Source organism: Budorcas taxicolor, chromosome 5 (assembly GCF_023091745.1).
Source record: "Budorcas taxicolor isolate Tak-1 chromosome 5, Takin1.1, whole genome shotgun sequence".
Taxonomy (NCBI): domain Eukaryota; kingdom Metazoa; phylum Chordata; class Mammalia; order Artiodactyla; family Bovidae; genus Budorcas; species Budorcas taxicolor.
The window spans coordinates 36,264,445-36,287,170 of NC_068914.1; the positions used below are offsets into that span (position 1 = coordinate 36,264,445).

The 22,726-nt window shown below is 43.5% G+C and overlaps 1 protein-coding gene across 1 annotated transcript in view; it reads right to left on the reverse strand.

The window, feature by feature from the left end:
• Positions 1-22,726, reverse strand: part of EDARADD (EDAR associated via death domain) — a 45,780-nt gene that overhangs the window by 8,761 nt on the left and 14,293 nt on the right. Inside the window, exon 5 of the mRNA XM_052640525.1 lies at positions 5,350-5,395. Within this exon, the coding sequence (XP_052496485.1) occupies positions 5,350-5,395 (46 nt within the window). The remainder of the gene's footprint in view (positions 1-5,349; positions 5,396-22,726) is intronic.

Here is a 22,726-nt window from a genome sequence, read left to right on the forward strand (position 1 = left end):
AGAAGAGTTCAGAAATCAAGCATGCTCAGTGACAAGATATGTCCATGTCATTTCAAACAAAGTAAGAAACAGTTCACGTCCAGAGATGCAGTACTCTCAAGCTGGCGGCTGGCAGACCATAAAATGCTGGTCAATTAACAGTTAATTGTGAATTGGAACAAGATGCAGAGCTCACAAGGGTCGTGATTGGCTGAGCCTGGAAAATGGCTCCAGTCGGGGTGCTGGCAGTGGATCACAGATTGACTTAATGCGTCTCCCTGCAGGGGAGGTGCCGTTTTATCTTGCACACCCTGGCTTTTTGGGAGCTATTACCACACAGGTGTTTCCCTCCACAGCGCTCAGTGCCACTGCAGGCTCTCAAATCATTTACAATAATGTTCCCCATGATAACCAGGTCTTCAGTTGGCACGAACAATTAAATAGTAAACATTTTATACTGGCAGCTTCGCAAATAGCAAAACATGTTCTATTCTAAAATAACTAAAATAACTCCTGGGTGTCTATAAATTATGAGATTTGGAAAATACCAGCAAGTGTCAAAGTACTGTCAAATACTTCCATAGTTATGTTTGTTAATGGTGTAAATTCACGCTTTTTTCTGTGTGTAATTTCTAACACGGCTAGAAATAAACATATTTAAAATGCCAGTTTACGGCTTTGCGAGATCACTGGGGTGCGTGCATACCACATGACTCATCAGAGGTAATTATTTGCTCTGAGCTTGAAAATGGTGAAGAATTATTTTTATCTACTAAGAAACTGACCCCAGGGCTTTTGGTGGGTGTTTGATCTCTTAACCAAAGGGAAAAACAATGTGATTTCATTTTCCCTCTCTGAAACACCCTTTTAAGAAGACATCAAGTTGGCAGCAGCACTAGGAAATCTAACTGACAAATTGGATGGATCTTGGCAAGTAAATCACACTGGGCCACTCTGTCATCACACAACACTGAGGCATAGAAGGTATGTTTAAAAACAAAACAAAACACACACACAAGAAAGGACCCAGGTTAAAATTTAGCAGAGAATTTTACGTGAGCTTGCATTCTGAAATTACGTGACACAACATATTTACTAAGTGTCACTGTATAGACCTCAGTTGAAAAAAAAAGAAAATCTTTTTGCACATTCACTTCTATAGGGAAATTAGGTTTGGAAGAGGCAAGTGCTGAATTATGCAAGGTGGTCAGAAAGTCAAGTCCTGAAAACCTGGTAACTGTGAAGAGGTAGGGAGGGAGTCATGGTCCAAGTGATAAATAGTGCCACCAGAGGGGAGAACAAGAGGTTATTATTTGTTTTTTTGGTTTTTAAAATTATTTATTTGTTTTAATTTCTGTAGTTTACAGAATCGACATATCTTTTTTTTTATATCATCTTCCCCTTGCAGCATGTGGGATCTTAGTTCTCCAACCAGGAATCGAACCTGTGCCCCTTGCGTTAGGAGCGCAGAGTCTTAACCACTAGATTGCTAGGTAAGTCCCTAGAAAAGGTTTTTAACTTTCCAATTTGTGAGGAGTTTTTTGTTTGTCTGTTTTTTATAACTGAGTCATACTCTTTTAAAGCCCAAATGTTTTCATTTTGAAAAACTGCATGGAAACATTGTGAAACTTCTATGACTCCTGGGGGCTGGCTCCTGTACTCAGTGGTTCTGCGAGGGGGCTTTATTTTTCTGGCAGTAGCTGATTCTGAACTGTATTCTTATTCTCTCCTTGACTACAAACTGTCAGCTGTCATTTCTCACTCTGGTTGAATCCCTCCTTTTATCTTAGAGCCTTCCATCCTCCACACGTTGCTTACTTTAACTAGATATAAACTGGATGGCAGATAACTAAGGTTTTCAGATTTTAAGAATTAAATAAAAGCCAGGCTCTGAGTTAAGTAAGGCTAGACCAAGGGCCTGATTAGGGGAAAGTAGCAAGCGTCTGCAAAAAGTGTTTCAATGGCTCAAAGACTGACTCTGGGGGAAGCGGGTGGACTTTGGCTTTGTTCCAGCCTGAGACTCTGAGCTGGAAGTCTGACCTTCACCCCCCGGGAATGACACCCCAGCATCTGACATGTGTGCTACGTAGGCGATGGGTCTGGCCAGTAGGGAGACAGTGTGGTGTGGTGCTGGTGGTGGCGGTAGGGTGGGCGGTCAGGCCAGGCCTGGGGCTTGAATCCCACTCAGGACCTGTGCGATGGCGTGCCAGTCACGTGACCAGTGCCAGTCATGTGACCCGGCGCTACTTCTGTTGTATCCACCTGGTGAATAGCTGAACCCACAAAGCTGTCATTAACGCTTTTTTCTAAGGGCATCTCTAAAAAGAGCAGACGCATTGGAAAAGACCTTGATGCTGGAAAAGACTGAGGGCAAGAGTAGAAGCAGCAGCAGAGGATGAGACGGTTGGATGGCAACACCGACTCGATGGGCATGAGTCTGAGCAAACTCCGGGAGATGGTGAAGGACAGCGAAGCCTGGCTGCTGAAGTCCATGGGGTCGCAAAAAGTTAGACATGAATTAGCGACTGAAGGACAACAAAAGTACTTGAAGGAGACCTGGTTTGTGGCCAATGCTAAATCTGTGCAAGTACAACAGTAAGTAAACCTTACTTAGGTGGTTGCTCTCATTCAAAGGGGAAATACGGCAGGACTTACCTGGTGGTCCAGTGGCTAAGACTCCCAACGCTGGGGTCCTGGGTTCAATCAAGGAACTAGATCCCATATGCCACAACAAAGAGTTTGTATGCCACAACTAAGTATCCCCGTGCGCTGCAACTAAGACCCGGTGGGGCCAAATAAATAGATCTTTAGATTAAAAAAAAAAGAGGAAATAATGGGGATCTGCTTTTGCCCCACCTTCCAAGAGCAAAGCCCTGAAGTCAATGTCTCTCAATTGCTTGTTTATGGAAAACACACACACACACACACACACCCCCAACCAAACACCTGAACATTCCTCTGGGCAAAGCATCATGCTAGGTGGCAAAGATATTGACTTCAGCAGCACGGGTTCTGCTCTAGGTAATGCTACCTATTATCACTGTGAAAAGTTGGTTCTCTCTGAAAATCTTTCATTTCATTTTGACACAGGTAAAGACATTTAGAGACAAACCGTAATTTGATTAATCTAGTAATGACCTGACCTCATAAGAGTCTTGGAAGGGTTTACAGATATTACTAACCAACTTACTTGATTCATTCTCATTTTAGCTGACGTTTCACATTGGTAGGCAGGATGTTAGTCTTTAAAAAGTTTAACTATAGATTTTTTTTAATTAGAAAAGAAATATGTGCTTGTCACAGAAAATCTAAAAACTCAGATGAGTATAGGAAAAAAATTTTCACATTCTCACCACTCAGGCTCATCACAGTTCACCTTTTAGGTTATTTTACTACTCATTATATGTATGTGCCTACACCAGATCATTGGTGTTATATATGTTTGAATATACAAGTTTTGGGGGTAGGTTTTTCTGATACCCACTCATGCTAGAAATTTTTTAAATACAGCGGAGTGAAGAGAAAATTAAAACTGTCTCTGCTTGTATGAAAAGATACTTTCCGTTCCTTCACCTCACTCAGTGAGGTGCTTCTAATATGAGCCTGTGTCCACTGGAGCATTTGTGGATGAGGATAATTCTTAGCCATGGCCTTAGCCTCCAGCAGGGGCGGACTGTGGTCCAAGGAAGACGAGTTCCATGGGTTCCTGGTTGGGACCCCAGATGTTGGGCCTGTCCCATGAAAGCTGGTGGGTAGGTGCCACCGGACGTTCTCCTGGCCCGATTTCTCCCTGATGTCTCTAATCACAGTAGGACAGTGGCTGAGCAGGATAGTGGCTGAACGGGAACCAGCATCCCAACTTCTGTCTTTCAGAATTGTACCTTTGCCACTTGGCCTCCTCAGAGAGCCTGGCACACAGTGGGTCTTTAAGAAATGAAAATCCGTTGAATGAAAAAAACAAAAAAACACCTGGAATCTCATCACCCAGAGATAAAACTGCTCCTAACATCATGTATCAAAGTTGATTATGCATCGCAAATTCTGATTTTCAGCATGGTTACCTGGGCACAGCCTGGGATTGATGATAGAATATCCTAAGACTTTGATGAGTACCCCCATCCTTCTTTAAAAAAGAAATGAACAAACCCCTGATGATTTGGGTCATTCAATATGTGTTTTAAAAGATATATTAAAATGTTGGCGAGGTTTTTTTTTCCCCCTTTATTTTGGTAGCTTATTTTAATGCTCACTCCATATTTTCCCCATGATTAATTAATGAGAAATCTAAATACTGCCAATTTTTTTTTGTTTTTTCATTTTTTGGGCCATGCCACATGGCACATGGGGATCTTAATTCTCTGACCAAGGATCAAACCAGCAACCCTGCACTAGAAGTGTGAAGTGCCAACCCCTGGACCACCAAGGAAGGCCCTTAATACTGCCAGAGTTTCTGTCTTACAATGAAGAAACAGAAAAAGGGGGTGGGGGATGAGGCAGTGGAGGCAAAGTAAATGTTTCTTGTATATTAATGCATTTATGTGGAATCTAGAAAAATGGTATAGATGATCTTATTTGCAAAGCAGAAATAAAGACATAGACATAGAGAACACATGTATGGACATCAAGGAGGGAAAGGGGAAAAGTGGGAGGAATTGGGAGATTGGGGTTGATTTATATACATTATTGATACTACATATAAAATAGATAACTAATGAGAACCTATTGTTTGCTCAGGGAACTCTACTCAGCGCTCGGGGGCGACCTAAATGGTAAGGAAACCTAAAAATGAAGAGATACATGTATATGTATAACTGATTCACTTTATGTACAGTAGAAACTAACATGACATTGTAAAGCAACTATACTCCAATAAAAATTAATTTTAAAATGTTTTCTGGTGAAACACATTAGAAGCAGAAAATGGTGGGGACCAGCACATAGCCTGGCTCCCTAAGGTGCGGAGATGGAAGGCAGGCAGTGGGTGTCTGAGTGGCCCTTCTTACCGTGACTGGGTCTGGCTACATCCCATCATTTGCTTCCTCCTGACAAAGTTCTCTACCAACACTGTGGCTCCTGGAACTTGGAGGGAGGGTCAGTTCTGACCCTCATCAGATCCTAAAGCCATCCAGTTAAAAACCCTGCTGTGCCTTGCACAAGCAAAGGAGGGTTAACACGAGAAAATATTCCTTGTAGGCTTTTGTGAAATCCTGCAAGACTTCTTTGCAGTTCACCATGGCGTGTGGTTGGAAAGTTTCTCTAGTCGGTAATACAGATTTTGAAAGTTAATGATAAACACCTTCTCGAATGATCTTGAATTTAGCCATGCTAGCTAGCACTGATGCCTAGATACCTTTAAAGTCAATCATTTACCTGAAAGGGGGTCTCCAGTACTGTCTCGAAAGCCGTTTTCTTCTCCCTTAAAAAACAAAAATGCAATCTTCATTAAAACCATACCCATATGTGATTAGAGATGTTATCAGTTTTCCAATTTAGTTAAATTTCCACCAGAACCTGGGAGGGCGGTATGGATCTTAAGAATGGTACTTTACTAGTAAGTCAGACAGAGAAAGACAAATATCATACGATATTGCTTGTATGTGGTATAAAAAAAATGGTACAAATGAACTTACTCACAAAACAGAAAGAGAGTCAGAGACACAGAAAACAAACTTACAGTTACTGGGGGAAAAAGAGAGAAGGGATAAATTAGGAGATTGGAATGGACATGTTTACACTACTAAATATAAAATGGATAACTGATAAGGACCTACTGTGTAGCACAGGGAACTCAATACTTGGCAATGATTTATATGGGAAAAGAATTTTAAAAAGAGTGGATATATGTATATGTGTAACTGTTCACTTTGCTGTACAGTAGAAACTAATATAATGTTGTAAGTCAAAAAAAAAAGGGTAGTGAATGATGTGTCTCTCCCTAGAATATAAACTCCCAGAGGGCAGGAATCCTTGTCTATTTTTTCTCCGCGCTGGGTCCTCAGCGGTCAGAACAATGCCCAGCACACAGCAGACACTCAACAGATGTTTGTTAAATTACTGTCATTTTTTTAAAGTATAAATGCATACAAGATGCCATTTCTTCCTTTTTTTAAATTTTACACTATGGACTATTTCCCTCATTTTATTCTCTATCTGCTTTTTGGCGGGCTTGTTGTTTGTCAGTCCAAGTTATAATTCTTGCCTGTATCTATTATACTTTTTGTTGTTGTTGTTCAGTTGCCAAGTCATAGGAGCAAAGAAAAACTGGTAAAAAACAGTGACTAACTCCCTTTAGAAGCAATGTATTTCTGCCCACCTACTTGAGGCTCTATTTTTACCAAGGCTGTGCTACCTGGAGGGAGTTAGCTGATCTCCTTGTAGGGTATGTGTGCGTGTGTGTTTTCAGAGGAGTCAGCAGAGGAGAATGACCCCAGTGTCTATCTGTTCATGCTAACTCTATGTTATTTTTAAAATGTTTATGTATTTATTTATTTTGGCTATGCAGCATGCGGGATCTTAGTTCCCTGATCAGGGATCAAACCTGCCTCCCCTGCAGTGGAAGTGCAGAGTCTTGACTACTGAACCCCCAGGGAAAGCCCACATTAACGCTATCTACATACAACTAAATCTCTCTCAGCAGCTAACGGTACCCCTTCCATCCACAGTACTACAGAAGAAGCACGAAGGGTTGGGTCAAGGCCCCGGGTGTGAGTTCACCTGCGTTCATAACCACAGGCACCTCACTCTCCTGGAGTCAGAGCACTGGCCTCTGATTTCTCATTTGCATGCTGAGGGGCTGATAGATGACCTTATCCCTAAGAGGCTCTACATTCTCAGGCCTCTGAGAGTTTCGCTTAAAGATGTGCTAGCTCCCTAGAGTCAAACATTTTAAACAGTCTTTTCCTCTTAATCCCCTAAGAAGCCTTTCTCCTTGCTCTTGAGTTCATAAATTCCCATGTTTCAGGGTTTTCCTGGTGGTCCAGCAGTTAAGACTCCTAGCTTCCACTGCAAGGGTCATGGGTTCAATCTCTGGTCTGGGAACTAAGATCCCGCATGCCACAGGGTGTGGCCACAAACAGATTTTATCCAAAAATAAGTGCCCATGTTTCTGCAGAATACAGACAGTGGTCTAATTACAAGCCTATTTTTTTTCTTTTACACAAGAAGCATCCGTGTGTCTTACCAGCTAGATTTTGTCCCCTAACTCATCTGTTTCTTGCTTTGTTTGAATCCTATTCTTTCTCACTGTCCTCACTAGAACAAAAAGCAACATGTTCACTATACTGTATATACAGTTTACAACAGTGAGGGGCAGTCTCTAAAAGAGCAAAAATGCCTCTCTCTGCAATTTTTTACTTCTGCAAGACAAAACCCAGGAGCTCCACAACATTAAGGCCACTATTCAGTGTTCACCAGGTCATGTGGGGACCTGCCTTTTCCCATCTGTGCAGCTCCAGCAGGACCAGGCAGGCTCGCCCTCCCACCAGCACAGTCACGGTTATGCTCACTGAATTGGAAACTTTCGCGGAGGAAGCAGAAACCGGACCTTCAGGTAGTGTCAAGAGACACAAACGTTAGCACTGGACAGGTTTTTGTGCTACTGATGAGGTCCTGCTAAAGCGTGGGCTGTTCTTTAAGTAAAGATGATGTTACATGGCATAGCTGATTTGATTTCTCATCATCTGGAGAAAATGTTACCAAAATCAGGGTCCAGCTAGCCTCACCCCACTGATGTAGGTGAGGGGCAAGACTTGGAGTTACTTGGGACAGTTGACGGGGACACAATTTAGATTTTTGTTCTTGGCCTTGATTAGTATGTCATGCTACTTTTAAAGATGGTTTCCTAAGAGTGAAGTCAGAAGAGACTTACATTTGGTGGTTTCCAGGGTCTTACTGAAACCTCATTCGGCACCTCTTTTCTGAGTAACTAATAGGTACCGGCTCCTGTGGGGCAACCCATCTACAAAGGTAAAAGGACCTGAACCCTGACCGCTCAGAGATGCTAGGGAAATAGAGACACACCAGACTAATTAAAACGTAAGGCAGAAGACGGTGTGTTCTGATAGGGAGGAAAAGATCAAGTCAGAGGGGAGAGGTTTCTTCCAACCAAAACATATTCTGATTCTTCAAATCAGAGATGTCTGAGATGAGCCTTTTTGAGGGCCTGCAGAGTGGGGAATCAGGAGGAAAGGGCACTGAGCTAGAGGTCCATGGGAGCCCAAAAGGAAATGAAAACACACGGGGCCCCTGCAGGGCATTTTGTCTGAAGCAAAGGTGTTGAGGGGGTGATGGAGGGAGATGAGATGGGAAAATGGGCTGAGGTCTGAGACCTGGTTTCAGGCAATGGGAGTCACTAAGAGGCTGTCATCAGAACCTGGGCATCCTTGGAGCTGTCAAGGATCAGAGCGGGAACACCTAACCAACTGTAGGAGGTAGGAACACACGGGTGGCCAGGGAGAATGGGGCAGCCAGGCAGTCTGATGAGGGGAAGCATGACTGGCTCAAAGGCAAGGATTAGGAAGTCTCCATACCACTGCTTTGGGAGAGGAAGGGATAAAACTAGAGCCATGGCAAGGATACAGCCAGCATGGGGGCGGGTGAGCGGAAGTGAGATGAAGAGTGAGTCCAGAAGATATGACGGATGAGACCACAAGAGCTTGGCGGAAACTGAAGACAGTGCTGGTCCTCGGGAGAGGCTGGGTTAGGAGACTAAGACACGGACGCTGGGAGAAAAGTCAGGCAGTGGAGGGCGTGTGAAGTCTCAACTTCAAGGAACACCCAGGGCCTACATTTCAGTAGCAAGGGAGGGAATGAGAAAGGAGGGAAGTCAGAGGGGAGGAGAGAAAAGAGCAAGGGCCACATGAAGACGTGGTCTGGCAAGGAGAGGAGCAGGTTCTGAGAGCAGCTCTAGCAGCTTCTGCCAGGCGGGTGGTGAGGATGTGGGGAACCCCCTCCCCCACCCCTCCTTGCTGCTTCGCTTTCTCTTGCCTTTAAGGCCTCAGCTTAGGCATCACCAGCTCTAGGAAGCTGTCCAGGCTCACAGTCAGGGTGATGTGCCCTGGGTGCTCCTACAGCCTTCTGGACCTGAATGATGCTTGGTGACACGTAAGGTCAGTACCAATAATCCTCAGGGGGAGTCTGATGGTGGGAACCTAACCAAAGTGCAGCTCTGGGGACAGGAGTCCAGGGCCGGGGAGCTGTGACTCAGGCACGGAGGCCAGCCCTGCAGCATCCCGGGGGCGCTGAATCCAGGTTGGAGGGTATGAGTGCAATTAAGCATTCGCTGCTCCATTAAAACTGATCCAGGAACAGAGGACAGAGTCGTGGGTCAGAGCAGCAGTGGGCTTAGCTGTGAGCAACACAGGACGGCAGGGGACATGAAACAAGGGCTAATCCTCTCCTTTTCATGTCTGTCTCTTCCCCTCCAAGGGATCCTACCCCTGGGTCTTTTCTGAGCCAACTCCCAAAACCAGTTCCTCCATCCTGCTCCTTCCTCCTTCCAAACTTCTCGATGGCTGACTTTTGCCGAGTGCATACTATGTCCCAGGCAGATGACGCTTTTTCTGGGGGGAGGTGGGGGCATGAGGTATGCGGGACTGTAGTTCCCTGACCAGGGATCGAACTCATGCTGTCTGCATTCAGAGTGTGGAGTCTTAACCACTGCACCATCAGGGAAGTCATCCCCAGGCCGATAACCTTTATTGGGTTAGCTCATTTCCTCCTTGAGATGCCGAGGAGCTGAGAACCACCACACACAAATGATGAAACACTGCAGATTTCTGTTTGGAGGACTTGTTTTAATTCTGAGTGAAGTTCAAGTGCAATGCATTAGTTTTGTGGAAGAGAATAGTTTTTGGATACCATTGGGTCTGTGTGCCAAAGGGAAATGGTCTAGATAAGAAAAAAGGTAGAAATGACCTAAATGTCCATTGACAGATGACTGGATTAACAAAATATGGAATATTATTCAGCCTTAAAAAGGAAGGGAATTCTGACATGCTAGAATAAAGATGAACCTTTAGTGCAAGCTAAGTGAAATAAGCCAGTCACAGGTGGATAATACTATATGATTCCATCTATATGGGTTACCTAGAGGAGTTAAATTCAAAGAGACAGAAAGTAAAATGATGATTACCAGAGGGTGGAGCAAGGGCGAATGGAGAGTTAGTGTTTAACGGGTATAGAGTTTCAGTTTGGCAAGATGAAAAAGCTCTTAAGATGGGTGGTGAGGGCTGCACAACAGTGTCATTGTACTTAACGCCTTTGAACCGTACACCTAAAACTGGTCAAGATGGTAAACATCGTGTGTGTATTTTACCACTTACAATTTTTAAAATATCTCCTTAGGAAATCTGAAGGTAACCACGAAACTGAACACCAGTGTTGTATAAATTCAAGCTGGCTAAAGAAAACACCCATTTTGCAAACCCTTTCCATTGTGAATATGTGGAAATTACCTTATATTTGGGCAAATGTGTTAACTGCTGCCAAGAATTCTTTGAGTAGAAAGAAAGTTGGCTAGGCAACATCAATTTTGCACTTGGGTGAGTTTATAACCTAGTCGTTGGGTCCCATGTCTGCTTAGGGAGCTGCAGGGATCAGGTGATGAACAAGAGTCTGCCCTGGGGACTTACACGTGGGGACTTCACACCAGGCTCCAAGCAGCAGCAACCCCGGGGCCAAGAAGACACTGGGGGGAAGGGGAGATGAACACACGATCCATGTGCCATCCACACATGGGGATGGCCTGATGGGCTGAAGACGCTGACAGACTGATGAGGAAGATACAAACCAGCACCCAGGAGCTAGACACGTTTTCAGGGAAACACGATCTGCTGGCCTCTTTTGTCCATCTTTCTTCCTTTCCTTTCTTTCTTTTCTTTCCTTTCCTTCCTTATTTCCTTCCACAGCACTGCACAGCACGTGGAATCTTAGTTCCCTGGCCAGGGATTCAACCCGAGCCCCCTGTGCTGGAAGCAAGGAGTCTTAACCACTTGACTGTCTGGGAAATCCTAGTTTGGTCCATCTTTATGAGTCTATGCTTAGCTCACTAATAAAGAGTCCCATCTTTATGCCTTGTAAAACTAAGGAGAAGAGAACTCAGTGGGAAAGCCCTCAACAGGTTGGTTAACCCAGTTGTAGCCTAAGTCTGATTGGAAACCACCATAAAGACAAAGTTGTCATTGTCCCCCTGTTGGCAGCAACCTACACAACAGGCAGAGCCTGAGAAGAAACGCCTCCTTTGAATTAATCAACTTCTTTGGGAGAACAACCAATGCTAAAGCTTGATGTCTCTGCTTCATGAAAATATTTTAGTAAATGGCTTTGAAAATGTGATTTTAAATGCCTGAGTGTGCCAGGGAAATAGGGCTTATATAGCATGGGTTTAGACTGTTCTAAATTTTCTCCCATCGCTTGCCACTGCAAGCAAGCACCTTTTGGTGCTATGAATTCCAAGATAGACCTGTCTTCTATGTAACTCTTCTGAATGCATTTACTGATTATTCACTTCTAAACATTAGGACTTGACTATCAGTCTCCTGTTGGGTTTTTCTAAAGCAGTTTATACTCAATTCTTTTCCTGCAAATCAATTACAATTGTAATAACTGTTTACATTTATTTTTATTTCTTACTGAAGTATAATATACAGAGGGAAAGCTGGACATATCTATTTGAAAGTATACAAGCACAGTCTGAAGATATTGCAGGTTTAGTGCTAGGCCACCACAGTAAGTTGAATAACTCAATAAGGCAGTTGTTATTGTTTAGTCACCAAGTCCTGCCTGACTCTTGGCAACCCCATGGACTGTAGCCCACCAAGCTCCTCTGTTCATAGGATTTCCCAGGCAAGAATACTGGAATGCATTGCCATTTCCTTCTCTAGGGGATCTTCTAGACCCAGGTATCAAACCCACGTCTCCTGCACTGGCAGGCGGATTCTTTACAATTAAAAGCCACCAAGGACACCCCCTAATAAGGTAAGCCGCATGAATTTTTTGGTTTCCCAGTGCATATAAAAGTTATGTCTATACCATCCTATAGTCTATTAAATATGCATTCTATCTAAAAAACAATCTACATACCTTAATTCAAAAATACTTTCTTGCTAGAGAATTCCCTGATCCAGTGGTTAAGACTCTGCACTTCCAATGCAGGAGGTGTGGGTTCTATCCCTGGTTGGGGAACAAGATCCCACGTGCCTCGTGGCGTGCCAGAATGTAAAAATAAAAATTTTGTAAATACTTTATTGCTAAAAAATACTAAACATTATTGGAGCCTTCAGCAAGTCATATTCTTTTTGCACCAGTTGCATCAAAGATCACTGCTCCCAGATCATAACACATACAATAAAAATGAAAAAGTTTGAAATATTGCAAGAATTACAAAACATGACACAGAAACATGAAGTGAGGAAATGCAGATGGGAAAATGGTGGCAACAGACTTCCTGGACACAGGGTTGCCCCAATTTGTAAAGAATGCAATCTCTGCAAAGGCAAAGAGGCAATAAAGGCAAAGAACAATAAAACGAGGTCCGCCTGTATTTCAGAACCGGCTTTTAGAAATGGGTTTCAGTCAATATGTTCATCAAGCACCTACTCAGTGCTGGAAACAAATCCCTGATGCTGCCGGTTACGATCCAGTAATGGGACCAAGACACACACATAAATATCCAAACCGCAAGGAAAAGCGTGTGAAAAATGTACATGCAGTGTGCCAAGGGAACACAAAGGTGGGCAGGAACTCAAATGAGACCTCCAGGAACAGGGCAAGTTTCACTAAGGATGAAAGAACTAAATCTGGAAGAAAGGGATTTTGAAATGAACGTTACAGTGCTTCGCTAGGATGAGAGCAAATCTGTGGGTTTGTGTACATTTAGTTCTTTCTTCTCTTCAAGGAGATCTCAATCGAATGACAAGGAAGACCTGCTACTTGTGGAGTTGAAGTGAAGGTCAAAGACTGCAGCGGCTCTTTCCACGACTTCAAGGCAGGGATACTCAGGTGTAATTTCATACCTCGCCTCTGGTTTCAGAGATACAGAGGGCGGGGTTTTCCCTCTGTGTATAAAGCATTAGACGATTACTGCTGAGAAATATCACGAAGTATTTTACAGGAGATTATGGCTTGCATGTGCAAATGCCAGCAGACAGTGAGGACATGGATATTACTGCGAGGCAGGGAGGTTCTGCCTGTGCTTCTTTCCTTCACAAATCCTGGGTTGGAGGATACAAGCAATGCTAGAGCACAGACCAGTTGAAGGTTCCAGACGAGGAAGTGCGTTTGAGAACTCCTCATTTCAGTTTCTGATTTTCCTCCCCTGCATAATTATGTTGCTAGCTGAAGAAAGACTGCTTGGCTTCATATGCAGGGCCAATATATGAAAAGGTTACTGAACCAAAATACCATCTAAATGCGTATGATTTAACCCATCACTTTTCTTTGAAGAAAATTCCAAAAACACAAATAACAAGTATTCAAAGCTATATTATTTTTCAAAACAGCAACAAGTGAAACAAAAATTTTTTGTCCCCTAATCTCTCATCCCAGCTCCTTCCCCAGAGATCATTAGTTACAATCTGGAGTGCCTCCTTCCTCATTCCTTATTGATAGCCACACTCAAAACCTACCCAGAGATGTTGTTTAGCCCAAAACCATATTAGTCTACAATTTCATTTATTTAACATTATATTGTGAATATCTTTTAAGGTCAGTAGTCTCTCCTCTTTTCAATGGCTTAATATTACTCTGTGTCAAAGTACCATCATTCATCAACCACCTCCTACCTATGTGCATGTAAGCTACCAGCAACTCTTCTCTGCTTCAAACGCACTCTGCAAAGATGTCTCCAGTATCAAGTCCTTAAAGGGGGATCACTGCCATCAACGAGTAACAGATGCTGCCAAGCAGTTTCCTGAAAATTCTATCAGTTTACAGTCTCAACTGCGTATGAGGGCAGCTTCCACACCAACCGGAAGTTTAAGTGAAATGTAGCACACTTGTGAAATTTAAAGTCATTATAGTTCACAGAGCACTGAATGATAATGAAAATGCTGCTGCTACTGCTGCTAAGTCGCTTCAGTTGTGTCTGAGAATAGAAGCCACTAAAACTGCAAGGAGATCCAACCAGTCCATTCTAAAGGAGATCAGCCCTGGGATTTTTTTGGAAGGAATGATGCTAAAGCTGAAGCTCCAGTACTTTGGCCACCTCATGAGAAGAGCTGACTCATTGGAAAAGACTCTGATGCTGGGAGGGATTGGAGGCAGGAGGAGAAGGGGACGACCGAGGATGAGACGGCTGGATGGCATCATGGACTTGATGGACGTGAGTCTGAGTGAACTCTGGGAGATGGTGATGGACAGGGAGGCCTGGCATGCTGCGCTTCATGGGGTCGCAAAGAGTCAGACACGACTGAGCGACTGAACTGAACTGAACTGAAGTCAATTAGAGCAGATAAAGTAAAGAACTAGAGACTTCCCTGGTGGTCGAGTGGTTAAGATTCCATGTTCCCAAAGCAGGGGGCACAAGTTCGATCCCTGGTCAGGGAACTAAGACCCTACATGCTGTGTAGCACGGCCAAAAGATAAAAATAACTAAAAAATAAATTAAGAAAAGTAAAGGGCTGTACAATTTTAATGGTTAGTAAACTCTTTATGCTGCTCTCAGGATAATAACTATGAAGTCTAGAAAGTAGGCATGTTTGCCCTTTAGCATGTACCTGTCTTATCACAAATATTGTCTTTTGACTTGGTACCAAAGTATAAATAAATCAAAGACATAGACATTAATAGGTTCTATCAAATTAGAGTACTATGATTTTTCTTTTAAAATTTCATATCTGGAATATTCACTAGAGACAAAAGGACTCAAGGTTCTGAGATGATGACTGTGGTTGGGTGGCATAAATTTGTGGTGGGAGGAATAGTTCACATTTCATCATTTTCCAGGAATCAAAGACAGAGAGAGGAGGTGGTCCTGGTTCAGCCAACCTAGGACTGGGCCAGACAGGTTCCACCCCAAATTAGCAAGAGCAACACCAACATGCCTGATGAGTTGAGACTGTTGCCAGCTAAGTTGATGGATAGAAGCAACAAGGGGGAGGAAAAAAGAAAAGAGACTAGGCTGGGTCAGAGACATGGGAGGGATTATCCTTGGGGATAATCCACCACAGACACAATGGTTCCCATGGATGGCCGAGCACAGTGAGGAGGCAAGCAGGTCACCATCCAGGATAAATAAATTACTGGTTCAAGAAAGTGCGATCTGTTTGGACTGGGAGATGGTGACTGTAAAGCTAAAGGGAGTCCCTCTCATGAGAGTTAAAAACACCAAGTGTAAGGTCCTCCTGGGCAGTCCAGTGGTTGCAACTCCGCACTTCTACTGCCAAGGGCCCAGGTTCAATAAGGGAAATAAGACCCTGAAAGCTGAGCAGCACAGCCAAAAATAAAACAAAGGGACTCAAAAAAAAAAAAAAAAATCCAGATCAATAATGCAAAATTCACAGTGTTTGCAATCCAATAAACAAGTTAGTAAACAAACAGGGGACTTCTCTGGTAGTCCAGTGGTTAGGACTTCCCTTTCAATGCGGGGGGTGCAGGTTTGATCTCTGGTCCCAGAGTAAGATCTCAGATGCCTCCAGGACAAAACATCAACACATAAAACAAACAGCATTGTAATAAATTCAATAAAGACTTCAAAAATGGTCTACATAAAAAAAAATCTTTAAAAGAATTTAAAAATCATACAAAGAAGTAAGAAAATCTGATTAATAACCAGGAGACAATATCTGACAATTAAAAAAAAAAAAAAAAAACCTGAAAAATGCCAAATATAGGTTCTGGGCAAAGTTCTCTAGTTTTATCTGGTTCCACATCTCTAAACTTCCATCAGGGTGAAGTAAGGAGCTACTGAATATTTTCTAAATGCAGAATGATCTGCTTTTCCCTTAGAGAACAAACAAAAGGACTCGCCAATTGATCAAACAGATCTTGTTGGAGCTTGAAAGGATTGCTGCGTATCAAGGAGGGCAGGTAGGGGCCTGCTGGGCTGACTCACAGAACACACCATCCATGGCAACTGCTGGTGGGCCCATTCCCTGTTATTAAAACACATGTAATTGCTTCAGGTTTGCAGATGGTCTGATGGGCTGCTACCTCTGCCAAGGCAATGAGGCTGCCGGATGGGATTCTGCCAGCCACCTCTCAGCCTAATTTAAAAAAAAGAGCAACCCCTCTATTTACCAATTTTGTTTCCAAAGTTTTTACACTAGTGGTCTGCCAGACTGACAGCACTGAGAACTGTGGAAAAGCCTAAAATCTCCCCTTGTTTAGGCCAGGAAAGAGGCCCAGTAACAACTGATAACACCAACTGCTACGGATCAGAAATGCTAGGCATAGGGGCACTGATGAGGAAGGCGCCAGGTCCTAACTCTGCCACTCAGCCACTGGCTCAAGTCCCCTCGATGAAACAATGTGATTTCTATGCCTCCCACCCCCACTTTAGCTCTAGCGATGCCAAGTTGTCAATTTGGGCATCTAAGTCCAAACCCACTATCTAAATGGTCAGGATTAGCAAGGCCAGGCCTTCTCTCTGCTTTAGTATCAGGTGGCAAAAAGGTCAGGATATAAGGTACAACATAGACAGGACTCCAGCCTCTGTCACAATGGAGGGTGTGTGGAAGGCCTGGGAGGAAGGGGGGAGTCCAGAGGGTATTATGCAGGGTCAAGGCTATGGGGTCGGGGGAGAGTCCTGCCTAAGATAGCAAAGCATGTGTCCTTAGAAATAAAAGACTTCTGTTTGGTTGGTAAATTAATAAGATACAAAATTAATCATCTCCAGGGGTTGCAACTCTAGCATCAATCAATAACTGAGAGTTTTTAGGCTTCGGTGTCTTGGCCATCGCATTATACTTGGTGTAACACTTATCAGTGGGCTAGCATTCTTGGAGCTTCTGTGCTTTAAAACTGGGTGGATGTTCCCTGTGCCCCCACCCCCTCCACTGACTCAGAGTAACATAATGAGGAACATTAACTTTGAAAGGCTTGTTTAATTTTGAAGAAATCAGTTAGCTGTTGTTAGGCTTTCCATAGAGAAGACAGCATGTTTTTTTAAAATTTGGTGGTATTTATGACTAGAAATAGACTTCAAGCCCTTATAACTTGCTTAGTGGAAGAACTGGCAGTGTGGTCTGTTAGGTCTAACCTAATAGAGATGTAAATGGAGTCTAAGGAAATACATAGCCTTAAAGGTGGGGACTGACGCATGCACACCCACCACAGCAGTACTGAGAACAGTAAAACAAGCTCAAAGTACCACAGTCAGGAAGCTCAAGTGGCTCTATGGCATAGAATGTAACAGGATAGAGGACGGGAAGCACACCTCCCACAGAGAGGGGCCCGGTTAATCCCAAAGGACCAGCCTTCAGCTGATACAAGAGGGAGAGATTTCTTTGAAGGAATCGGTAGAAGAACTGAGAGCTGAGGCTGCTTTCCTTCCTCTATCCCTACGGCTCTCTGTCCCACCCCCAAGCCAAGTGAAGGGGGGCCTCAAGGTCACCGCTTGTCAGGGGTGCTTGCCAAAAGCAGGAAATGGCCTCTCACTCTTAGCCTGTTGCTTGTTGATCGGTGGATGCTCACAGTCCCAACCGCTCTGCCACTGGGAGACCTAGCCTGTGTGGGACCTTGCCCAAGGTAAGAGGTGCAGGACATATTCCTGAGACAGAAGGACCTAGGGTTAGCTGTTGGAGGCAAAGGTGAACATTCAGCTGGGGATGGTTTGCCCAGATCAGGTAACTGCAGTGTTATTCCCACTTGCTGCGGAAGGGGAGGAGAACCAAGGCCACTTGCCCCTCTTTGGGGGCCTCAACGTTTCATATCAGGCTTGAGTTGGAAGTGAAGAGAAAAGATATGAATTGGATGAGAGATTTAGCTACTGTATGGAGTTCGCCTCATTTAAATATACTAACCAGTCTACTGGATGCTAGGAGACATATTACTATGCTCATTTTTCAGAGGTGGAAACTAACAGAGAGGTGAACTAACTGTTCAAAGTGATATAGCTAAGTGGCAGAGTTAGGGACCTGGTAGGTCTGTCTAGCTCCAAAGACCATGGTAAGGCTGGTTACGGTTCCAAATATGGACTCCAGAGTCAGCCTACGTATGGCTCTACTATGCAATAGCTGTGTGATCTTAAACAAATGATTCAACCTCTCTGTGCCTCAGTAAAATGGGCAGAATAACAGTATATCCCCCATAGGGTCATTTTGAAAATGAAAGTTCACAATGCTGTATTTAACATGGATAACCAACAAGGTCCTGTGTATAGTGCAGAGAACTCTGCTCAACGTTATGTGGCAGCCTGGACGGGAGGAGCTGGAGCAGCACCTCCTATGGTAGCAGTTGGAGAAAACATGGACCGTGGAGAGACAGGTACGCTAAAGTGGGAGAAACAAGTCTGTCTCTCTTCAACAGGTAAGAAGCTTGCTTACCTATTGAACGAGTTCAGTCAGTGTTTTCTCTCTTTTCTTTTCTCTCTATATTTCTGTGTTGAGACACTCTGAGAATCTAAGGGAAAGGCTCTTAGCTTAAACATTCTGATTCAGCTTTCCATGTGGGAGATTTAAAAATGCTCAGTTTCACTGAAAGCTCTGAGTGTGCATCACTGTACACCCCTAGCACTTAACAGTAGTGGTGATACATTCTTGGACTCAAATAGTGGATGGATGGGTGAGTGGATGGGTGGGTGGGTGGATGGATGGATGGATGGATGGATGGATGGATGGATGGATGGATGTGTGGGTGGGTGGATGGGTGTGTGGGTGGGTGGGTGGGAGGGTAGATGGATGGGTGGGTGTGTGGGTGGGTGGATGGATGGATGGGTGGATGGATGGATGGATGGATGGGTGGATGAATGGGTGGATGGGTGAGTGGGTGGATGGATGGGTGGATGGGTGGGTGTGTGTGTGGGTGGGTGGGAGGATGGGTGGATGGGTGGATGGATGGGTGGATGGGTGGGTGGGTGGATGGATGGGTGGATGGATGGATGGGTGGATGGATGGGTAGATGGATGGGTCGGTGGGTGGGTAGATGGATGGGTGGGTGGGTAGATGGATGGGTGGGTGGGTAGATGGATGGGTGGGTGGGTGGGTGGATGGATGGGTGGATGGGTGGATGGGTGGGTGGGTGGATGGGTGGGTGGGTGGGTGGAAGTGTCATCATCTATCCTCTTGCAATCTATTTCCCATTTATCAAACACTGTCATACCACTACCAAGTTCAAGAAGGCCTATGGCCTCAGTGCTGTATGAATGGAACAAACTCTTTAGTCCCCTGATATCTTTGCTGGATTTCCTTTCTTCCTGCTCCATCCACATGTCACGATTCAAGGCACAACTCAAATTTGACACTGACTAACTCAACTACTTGCCTTTACATCTAAAAAAGAAGTTTCTATCTTTCTCCCATCTAACCCTTCTTTTCGTCCTGCCTCTGAAAAAGTGTTGAAGTTCTTACTTTTAAAATCCACTCCTCCCTCTGTGTTTTTGGTATCTTTATTTATCTAACATGGGTGTATATATATCTCATTTGCCAGATTACAAATTCCCTGAGGGAAATCAGTGTGCTGTGTCTTCTCCAATAGAAAATGCTAAGGACTTACTGGTAGATAGTTGCTAAGAAAATTAATCCTCTCTGCCTTCCCAGGGAAAACAAATCCCATTAATTATTCCACTTCTCTCTGTTTTCCCTCTTAATCTTTAATCTCTACACTCCTGGTGACACCATATCCTTTAAAATCTGTTGTTTCCCATCCTTAGAAAAAGAAACTTTTGCCATGTTTTCCAACACCTTTAAATAAAAGCTTACTACTTTTCCTTGCTACCTTAGTAAATCTGACAAAACTACACTTTATCACCCACTCACTCCTCAAGCCTTTTGTAATTATGTTTTTGTCCCTATAACTGAGTTCCTTCCTAAAAGGTCCTTCCTGAAAGTAACATCTGAAAGGACAAATGCAAAGGGGTCTTTGTAGGGCCTGCCCTTGACTACAAGATGATGTTAACAGTACTTTCCTCGGCACTTGAAGCAATGCCCAACCCTGACTTTTTTCTGTCTTTATTCAACGTACATAGAGACTTACTATGTGCTAGGCATTGAGGATACACTTATGAGCCAAAAGACATAGTAGTCCCTGGCTCATGGGGAGAGATAATGAGACCATCAGCAAACATTTGAGTATCGACCGGGAAAGTGTTGCAAAGTACAGATGCCTCCACCACACACAGCATTCTTCTGTGGCCACTGCTCTCTCTGCCGCTCAGCTCCTTTTCTTCCTCTGGACTCCAGACGGAAGTGTTCCTCAAGGCTCCATCCTTGGCACCTCTCTTTGCTTTTCAACAAGGACTCTCCCCTTGACAGTCCCATCCTCCTCTCGGGCTTCAACTGTAACCTCCTGAAGCAGGCATCTTAAACCAATCACTTCCTGCCACACATCTCAACTCTACAGACTTCAATCTCCTTTTTCTGCAGTCCATAAACAGACAACTCTCAATCCTGAAAAGTGAAAGTCGCTTAGTCATTTCCAACTCTTTGCGACCCCATGCACTGTAGCTGGCCAGGCTTCTCTGTCCATGGGATTCTCCAGGCAAGGATACTGGAGTGGGTAGCCATTCCCTTCTCCAAGGGATCCTGACTCTGAGATCAAACCCAGGTCTCTTGCATTGCAGGCAGATTCTTTACCATCTGAGCCATCAGGAAAACCCAGTCTCAGTCCTAACAACACACAAATCTTATCTTCCCCCTTAATCCTCTACTGAAGCATCCCTCTCTGCTCACAGGCCGAGTCTCATCTCTCTCCAGTTCCCAGGGTCGCAGATTTGGTCACAGGACCATCCCTGAAAGCCACCAACACTTTCCATCTGCCTCCTTCTGGCATTTAAGGTTCTAGGGTCCTGGATCCAAATGATCTTCCAGCCTCACTGCCTCAATCTGCAATACTTCAGCTCCAGGCAAAGTTAGTTGTTGCTGACTCTCCTCAGAGCGTTGCTTCTATGAGGCGTGCTCTCACCCTGCCCCTAGGCACACATCCTCAAGTCTATTTCTGTTATCAATAAATATCAGAGGTGATAGTATCATGCAGCCATTGATGGATGGTAAAGGCGTGCAGCAAACTGGATGAAATGAGATCCAGTTTTCAAACTGGATGAAATGAGATCCAGTTTTCAAACTGGATGAAAACTTGTGAGATCATATTATACAACAAAAGCAAGATGCAAAATTGTCTGCAAATAGGTTTTTTTAAAAATAATTATCCAGATAAAAATATATAAGAAATACATTAAAATGACAAAAATAATTATATTAGAGTGGTAGAATGTTGGATGAGTCTTTTCATTTTTCTAGATTCTAAATTCTATTTAGTGTGGTTTTTAAAATATATGTATGTTTCAGGACTTCCCTGGAGGTCCAGTGGTTCAGAGTCTGTGCTTCCTGTTTATAATAGCCAGGACATGGAAGCAACCTAGATGTCCATCAGCAGATGAATGGATAAGAAAGCTGTGGTACTTATACACAATAGAGTATTACTCAGCCATTAAAAAGAATACATTTGAATCAGTTCTAATGAGGTGGATGAAACTGGAGCTGATTATACAGAGTGAAGTAAGCCAGAAAGAAAAACACCAATACAGTATACTAACACATATATATGGAATTTAGAAAGATGGTAATGATAACCCTGTATGCGAGAGAGCAAAAGAGACACAGATGTATAGAACAGACTTTTGGACTCTATGGGAGAGGGAGAGGGTGGGATGATTTGGGAGAATGGCATTGAAACATGTATACTATCATGTAAGAAATGAATCACCAGTCTAGGTTCGATGCAGGATACAGGATGCTTGGGGCTGGTGCACTGGGATGACCCAGAGAGATGGTATGGGGTGGGAGGTGGGAGGGGGGTTCAGGATTGGGAACATGTGTACACCCGTGGCGGATTCATGTTGATGTATGGTAAAACCAATACAGTATTGTAAAGTAAAATAAAGTTAAAAAAAAAAAAAGAGTCTCTGCTTCCCCAGCAAGGGGTGGGGGTTCCATCCCTCATCAGGGAAATAAGATACCACATGCTGTGCAGCACAGCCAAAAAAGAAAAATAAATTTTAAAAAATATTATACGTGTGAGTGTATGTATGTTTCAAAATAGTTTTAGATTTACAGAAAATTTGAGAAGATAATATAGAGCATTCCTATACACCCTACAGTGGTTTCCCTTATTAGCAACATCATATTTTAGTATCACACTAATAATACCATATCAATATGGTATGGTATCAATATAATATCAATAATACCAATACCAATCATTTAATGTGGTTTTTAAAACTTAAAAAAATTATAGTTTGGTAAAACCAAATAACCAGCATAAACAGAGGAAAAAGTCATTTTTTCATAACCTCTAACTCCAACTTAGCATCCTCATAGTTACTATTTTTCTTATTATCTCAGTTTCCTCTTGGCATAGATTCTTAACTAAAAACTGAAACAAATTTTGCTCTGCTATCATTTGCCATACATGTGTGCATGTAGTTAAAATTTTATTATTTGATTTAAAAGTTCTGGGAAATATTTTCTATTAAACATAAAGAACCATGAAAAATTTTTTAAACAGCAGAACCAGAGCCACATCTAGAATCTAACGCTGTGTACACTGCTGTTCAACAAGCCTAGAAGCTCTGCTTGGGTCTGGTCTCCTCCCT